This window comes from Rhagoletis zephyria, unplaced genomic scaffold (genome assembly GCF_001687245.7).
Source record: "Rhagoletis zephyria isolate East Lansing unplaced genomic scaffold, Rhagoletis_zephyria_1.1 Rzeph_scaffold_21544, whole genome shotgun sequence".
In the NCBI taxonomy this organism is placed as follows: domain Eukaryota; kingdom Metazoa; phylum Arthropoda; class Insecta; order Diptera; family Tephritidae; genus Rhagoletis; species Rhagoletis zephyria.
In genome coordinates this window covers 1-7,745 of record NW_016178602.1, presented here as the reverse complement: position 1 = coordinate 7,745, position 7,745 = coordinate 1, and the positions used below count along the sequence as shown (strand labels likewise).

The 7,745-nt window shown below is 39.0% G+C and overlaps 2 protein-coding genes across 2 annotated transcripts; one reads left to right on the top strand and one right to left on the bottom strand.

Annotated features, from left to right (window-relative positions):
• The first annotated feature begins 6 nt into the window (after positions 1-6).
• On the top strand, positions 7-2,876 carry LOC108381142 (vacuolar protein sorting 13C). The gene is made up of 7 exons (XM_017637557.1): positions 7-123; positions 184-1,005; positions 1,067-1,167; positions 1,226-1,364; positions 1,435-1,718; positions 1,776-1,914; positions 2,042-2,876. Exons 1-7 carry the CDS (start codon positions 19-21, stop codon positions 2,243-2,245), a joined length of 1,794 nt encoding a protein of 597 aa, XP_017493046.1. The 5' UTR covers positions 7-18; the 3' UTR covers positions 2,246-2,876.
• Positions 2,877-2,916: 40 nt separating this feature from the next.
• blow (PH domain-containing protein blown fuse) lies at positions 2,917-6,382 on the bottom strand (the record flags this gene model as incomplete). The annotated part of the gene is made up of 2 exons (XM_017637556.1): positions 2,917-5,800; positions 5,953-6,382. Coding segments are annotated over 2 exons (2,121 nt in total), but the record flags the coding sequence as incomplete, so codon positions are not given.
• Between the last annotated feature and the right edge of the window lie 1,363 nt (positions 6,383-7,745).

Here is a 7,745-nt window from a genome sequence, read left to right as displayed (position 1 = left end):
TCAAAGAACTTCAAACAGATGAATATTCATGAAACCGCAGAGTTAGAGGAGCAATATCAACAGTATTTGGTAGATCGAAGTGTGCAACAAGTGAAAAAATACTATCTCGATAGCAAACATGAAGTAATATTGCTTTTGCATAATCAAAATTGTTTAATATTAAACTTGCATTACTTATTGCAGATCGATTTTGGAAACATGATTCTGAAAAAGAATAGAGAGCGTGAACTACATCGCACCTTTTATCCGGGCGTTTGGTTTAAAATGAATACATCACCGTATCAAATGCAACTGCATGCAAAAATCAATAAAATTCAAATTGACAATCAATTAAATGATTATATCTTCCCTGTTGTGCTCGCGCCGATACCCCCGCCTAAGAGTGTTGCCACAACGACGGTGCTGAAGCCGTTCATAGAAATCAGCGTGGTGCAATGGGTGGTGCCCAACTCCACGGTCAAGCAATACAAATATGCTACTATGCTCATACAGGAATTCCATTTCAAAGTGGATTTAATGTTTCTTACAGCACTCGCGGACATGTTCGCTGCGAAAGTAAGTGATGAACAAGCGGCTAAACTCTTCAATGTAAATGTGGAATCGATTGAAAAGCCACTATCTGATCTCGTAGAGACGCATTCTGCGCAAGAACAAAAGAATTTCTATGATAATTTGCATTTGGGACCAATTAAAATACACGTCAGTTTCTCTATGGCTGGTTCGGACACCACAGCTTTGCCGGGTATTCTATCTACGCTGGTGCAAGGCGTTGGAGTTACGCTGACCGATGTTAATGATGTCGTTTTTCGGTTGGCTTTCTTCGAGCGTGAGTACCAGTTCTTTACGCAGCAGCAATTAACTTCTGAGATCACGGCACATTATACGGGTCAAGCGCTTAAACAGTTGTACGTGCTTGTCTTGGGCTTGGATGTACTTGGCAATCCGTATGGCTTGGTTGTAGGTCTAAAGAAAGGCGTTGAAGATTTGTTCTATGAACCATTCCAGGTAAATTTTGCACTGTGAATGCTGCATGTAAATTAGTTACTAAAGTTGACTAATATTATAGGGTGCTATACAAGGGCCTGGCGAATTTGCTCAAGGTCTAGCGCTCGGCGTCAAATCACTATTCGGTCACACAGTAGGGGGAGCAGCTGGCGCCGTATCGAAGTAAGTAGAATGGTTAAACAAATTTGTTCTTTAGATAATATGTATTAAAATATTTTAGAATTACTGGTGCAATGGGTAAAGGGCTGGCTGCACTGACATTCGATGAGGAGTATCAGAAAAAGAGACGTCTGCACATGAATAAGAAACCACAAACTTTCTCCGAGGGTATAGCACGCAGCGGCAAAAGTCTGGTTATGGTGAGTTCTAGCTAGAGTATTTCAGTATTTTATTTCATTTTGATTATTTTTGTTTTTCACATTTTTGTAGGGCTTTGTAGACGGCGTTTCGGGCGTGGTAACCAAACCAGTGGCTGGTGCACGGGAAGAGGGCGTAGAAGGCTTCTTCAAGGGTGTTGGCAAAGGCATGATTGGTTTTGTGGCACAACCCACAGCTGGTGTAGTTGATTTTGCAAGCGGCAGTTTTGGCGCGGTGCGCCGCGCGGCTGAAGGACAAAATGAAGTGTCGCGTTTGCGTGCGCCACGCTACGTACACCAGGATAATGTGATACGACCCTATTGTCGAGCCGAAGCCGAAGGCAATCGTGTATTTAAGTAAGGGCAATGTTGAAATTTAAAGGGAACTTGACATTTTGACAAAATTACTTGCAGGGAAATCGAAAAAGGCAAATATGCTGGCACCGATGTTTTTATACACTGCGAAGAAGTGGTGCCAAAACACGAGTTCCTGGTCGTCTCGAACCATCGCGTCATACATGCAACCAAAAATGATCTTTTCGGGACGTATTCGGTGAGTAAAATATTTAGTTAATATCGCTATACACTTATTTTGGCGAAAGGGGTACGCATGCTTTTTAATATTAAAAATGAATCTAGTTTATCCTGTGTTTCTTATTCTATTTCCTTTAAACCCAAAGGTACAATGGAAATACCGATATGAAAACATTGACGCGTTTACACCGACTGATAAAGGACTTGAAATCAGACTGAAGAAGCAAAACAAAAAAGTCATGGGCATGTTTTCAACTAACGAAGTGGTCCGCAAACAAATCTTCATCAAAGATCCAAAGCGCCGCGATCGCTTGATTGAAATTTTGGAATCTCAGCACAAGAAATTGTAATAATTTCTCCATTTAATATGCCTTTGCTACAGTCATAAAGTCTAATCGAAGCTATCAAATATAAATGGCGACTGCCTGCAGAAGCAAATTCAAGCGCTGACAAGCTGAAAACGCAACATTTGAAGAAACCAAACGATTTACACAAGCACATCGATCGATTGCGTACCAATAAATTTTCTTAAAATATTAATAAAAACTGAATTACGAGAATGATATTTTTAATACTGCAACTAATCATGTTGCTTGCTAAAATCAAGCGCTATGTACTTTTAATCTCTAACTGTAAGCTTTTTTATTGAATTTTTATTTATAATTTATTTTGTTATATTCCTTAACTGTCAATATGTAGTTACATACAGGCATATGCACTTCCATGCAGACGAATATACTATGTATTCATAAAAATGTTCCAATATTCAACCTAATCTGTATTGCTTTACATCGCGAGACTACCTCGTAACTGCTACAAAAAACAATGAAACTAATTTTTTTTCTTGGGCCACCTTTCTTATGGTTCTTTTTATACTAAATAAATATTTAAAATATGTATATGTATATAGTCTACATATATTCATACAAATACATTCACTAAAATAGCTAGCCGATCATCATTTAATTTTGTTATAAAATTTAAAAATAAAAGTTATTAATGTTGTAGTTACATATTGACGTTTCCTATATATTGACGTTATCATTGCTAGCAAGTGTATCGAAAATCAATGCAGATATATCAAAAAATTGCTTAAACACCATGGTCCGATTTTTAATGTAAAATCAAGATTCCTGTGAAAATTGTACATTTCCTTAACAAATTCACTGTTTTTTGACGGGTTTTTGAAGTTATTTTAAAAATTGTGGGACTTTAAAACCGTTTTTTTTTTTGCTGCGATAGTTGAATACACAAAATAATAGAAACAATAAATTCACAACAAAAAGAATATTTAATGTTAAACGATTTTTACACACATATTTACAAGCATAAAAATGTTATCTGAAATAAATGTGCGGAAAAATAAAATGATCTGTTATTGATTTTTATGTTCTCTAATTTGAGTTGTACTGCAACCTTTTGCCATTAAGCTAAAATAGGTATTAAACTTAAAATTTAATAATTAAATAAGTAAGAATAAAAATTCGTGTGAAACGAATGTTGTTTATTCCGTGCACGTATCTCTGTGATTCATCTCTTTCGGAGTTCGAAAGAGTAGCAAATTTGGTTTTGGGACTAAGCAGTTCGGCTCCGTGCCAGCTTCAGTTTAATTTTTCGTTCCCAATCCAAATTCACAAAAATTATCAATTTCACTAATTGTATCCAGCTGCTGTATTGCAACCAAAAATGCATTGCAAATAATATAAACTAGTACAATAGAAAACGCCATTCTAGAAGGCATACAGGGAATCACTTCCTCAGACCTTCTTGGGTAAACCTTCAGCTATCTTCACCTGCTATTCGTTTGTGACACAGCCAGCCAGACTAACCCAACCTAATTTTCGCTCATATGAGCGGCAGCCAAAAGTTTTTTTCGTGTGACTTAATTTCAGATACTTATGTACATATGTAGGTGGAGAATCCCTCAACTCTAAATCATTTTAGAAGAATCCACAAACCTTGTACCGTCCGAAAAAAAGAACCTTTCCTTACATTTTAATACTAACGAAAATTGTTTATTCCAAAGAACAATTCTTTAATTGAAATAATGAATACTCTTATTGTCCACGCACTTCAAAATTTAGCAAGAGTGCAACTCTAAAGCATTATTGAATTTATAAAATTAATATTAGAAATAAATTGAGTGTCTGATGCACCATGCACCCATCCAGTGATGTCTTCAATCTACACTCCGCTATTTGCGCAAGTCACCAGCTAAATTTTCTTCAAAAAGCTGCTTGGTGGTGTTGTCACAGTCATGATGGGCTCATAGTTATTGCAGTCATTGTCGCAGAAGGAACTAAGTGAGGCTACAGCACTACCCGCCAACGTTTCCATGGTGAGCATGCCCATGTGCGCACTTGTCTCGAACTCTTTAATTATCAGATCAACTTTGCTCTTCATCGAGCTATCCACCATACCGGCAGTGCCGCCAGAGGATGAGTTCTTTAGTATTGGTGAAGCGGGGTTGCTGCTGGTGTTATGTAGAGCATCACTGCCTCCAACACCATCCACCGTGTCATGCAATTCGAGGCTCTGCAGTAGATTCTCTTTTTCGCTTTGTTTGCATTTGGCTGGCGAAGAAGATGTGGAGTTGGATGAACTGGTGCTGCGACCCGAAGAGGTGGTTTTATTCAGCCGATTGAAAAACCAACTTTTCACCGCTGCTCGCTCGCTAGCACATGTGTTGTTACTGGTATTGTTTTGATTGTTAATGACACTGTTGCTACCCTTCTGCGGACTGACATTCGGCGTGGTCGATTTGCGTTGTTTCTTGTGTTCTTTAGCCGCTGCAGCAGAAGCGGGCGTAAGCGCTACAGCTTCTACATCGCTGGCACTGCTACCGGAGTATGTCTTTTTAGCGACCTTTTTTAGACGCTCCGGCGTCGTGCCCGCCGATAACTGACTAGACAACTTACTATGCACATCCTTGACAATGGACTGGAATTCAATTTTCTCGGCGCTCAGCACGCTCTTCTCACCTAAATTCAATAGCTCAACAGTTTCCGATTCAGTGTGGCTAATATCAGCTGATTTAATGGGCTGTGGTGGACACTTTGGCACATCGTACTCAAAGCAGTTGACCATATCAAGCGCAGATAAGGTGTCCTTCTTTACTGGCAAATTTGGCGGTTTGTTGGGTGACTTTTCTGTTTGGAAGAGCGGAGAAGGTTCCTCGTAAATGCAATCGTGAGCTGGCGCGGCGCTCATATGGCCCATGAATGTTATTTTCTTAACAATGGGCGGTGTTGGCAGTTTCCGAACGTTCTTCATTACATTGGCTGGTGCTGCATCCCCACGTATAGCCGTCTCCACGGCGATTATCCACTCTTTGGCATCCACCTCGCTATTCGCCTGAAAGAGGAATTTCTTGTTGGGATCGGCGGTGGTGATCTGGAAACAAACTTCACGACGCTTGCCCTCACCATAATGCTCGATTTCGATGCCGCTGTGCTTTAGATACAAGGTAATGCTCGGATGTGCTGCGGTGGGGCCATCTGCATAGCAGAGAAGCCAATCGTTCAACACACCACAGTAATACTTTTTGCATTGATCGAAAAATAAACGCTTCTCGATGCGTTGCAGCTGACCATATTTGGTGGCGCGCTCGATGGAAAGGTGGCCCGCAGGCAAATCCATATAAGGGCAATCAATCGCTTGCATGGGTTCCAATTCGGGCGTTATTGCCTTCTGCATCTCGTCCTTGTCATGGCTGGATACCTGACAAATATCATAATTTTGAGAGCCGTTGTCATCTTCGTTGCCTTCACTGTCATCGTCATCATCTTCATCGAAATCATCATCACTGTATGCCTGGCTGTTGGTTTGGTTGCCAAGACGTACTGAGCACCGGAAAGTCTTATCGCTCTTCGTTTCATTATTCCAGTGATCATACCAGCTGGAGGCTGAAATGTACAAGCGAAATAAAAAAAAAATAAAAATAAATTTTAATTGGAAACTATTTTACTTTAATTAACTCATGAGTCATTACAATCATATGTATGTATATATATGACCATATGCTGGCATTGTGGGCAGAGGTCAAGCGTTTACTTACATTTCTTGCCACAAGTTTTGCCTCCTCCGCTCATATCCAAGTACGAAGCGTCTTCGTGCTGTTGTTCTGTCTGCTTGGAGGCGTTCTTTGTTGAATTATTGCTTTGACTGTCCGCTGTATTTGTCCTCGTTTGCATTGGCAGGCCATTGACCCCATTAACTCCATTGACTCCTTCATTGACTTCATTTGACTTCATTTTCCCATTGACAATGCGCTCATTGTTATTAAGTGTTGTTGTACTTGCATCATCCTTGGAATAGTTCGCCAACAGCAGTTCACAGCGTAGTAAAAGATTTAGCGTTGACTCCGCCTCAGTCGCATGAAACATATTCGATGTATTTTCGTATTCGGATGTCTCCAGCGAAGATCGGAAATGCTCACGCACATCTGAAAATGTAAGATGTAGATGTGTCGGTGTATTAGTATAGAACTAAATTAAGTTCAGTCAGCAGTTCAATATTTCGTAGAGAAACTAACGAACCGAACGAGCTTAGTGGAATAACGCAATTGATACACCTGTACCTAAACTAGGGATAAGCCCCAACTCTATTAAGAAAATTAGTTTTTCCAAACACGCTACTCTTTTACAGAATCTGTTAACGACAAGCTACTTAACGTGTAAACTAACTCGGGTATAAACAATTAGTTGTCGCTGTGAACTTTCCTCTTATTTCCATCTCTGAGATCTCTGTGAGGTTTTGAATGGTTTGGCATGTGTATAATCTTCTTCTTTTTAAAACCGGACTATGGCATAAAAGCAACTGAAATTTTTCTTTGTCTATGTTCTTGCAATTATGGCAATGTTCCGCTGTAACCACCCCCTAGTCTCATGGCGCGTAAGCTAATTAGCAGGGAACGGATTTCATTATCACCTTACGTCGAGCGCACATTTAGTATATTCAAGGCTTTTCTTCGCGAAAATCGAATGAAAATGCTGCCAGAAAACTTCAAAATGCATNTGAGTTAGAAACTCGAAAGGATAAAATAGTCGAAGATTCAAAGTAAAAATTTTTCATATAATGAAACTAGTTCATGGTTTTTCTCTTTTTACTTGTAATATAAGCATTTCTAAAATAAATATATTTTTTGATTGTTCTTCGTATTTTCTGTCTTTTTTAGTGCCTGATTTTGCTTTTTTGGCAATACCTAGTGCCTTTTCCTGCCTTTTTCGCTATTTTTTTTTTGCCTTTTTTTGCCTTTTTTGCAATGCCTAGTGTCTTTTCCTGCCTTTTTCGCTATTTTATTTTGCCTTTTCCAGCCTATTTCGTTATTTTATTTTGCCTTTTTTATAGGTTTTTAGGTCTTAAAAATCCGTTCCCTGCTAATTAGACACCGATGTGTTTTTCCTTTTACGGAAAGGCCACATAATTCCGGTGGTTCCACAACACCAAAGGTTGTTCCAGCGTTCATTAGCTATAAGAGCAGTGTGATTCTTAGTAAATTATTTAAAGTTGGTATAATACAGTTAGGGGCTTTGCATTTTTAAGTTTAAAGCTTTCAGAACTAACGGACTGTCAGGAAGATAAGGGCTCGACTTTTCTGGCAGAAAGTCAAGAAAAGAGTGTGAAAGTATGGGGTGCAAAAACTAATGATTCAAAGAGAGATATACAAAAGGTATAAAAAAAAAAAATGTGAAGCACACACACGCATATATATTTATCAACGAACTGTTCTTTAGGAATCAACTGCAATTCAAAGATTTAATTGAGCCAACAAGTTAAAGCAACGTAAGGTATAGAAAATTAAACCGAGGTAAGCAGAAGGTAAATCGCATAAACAAACAAGCCAAAAAC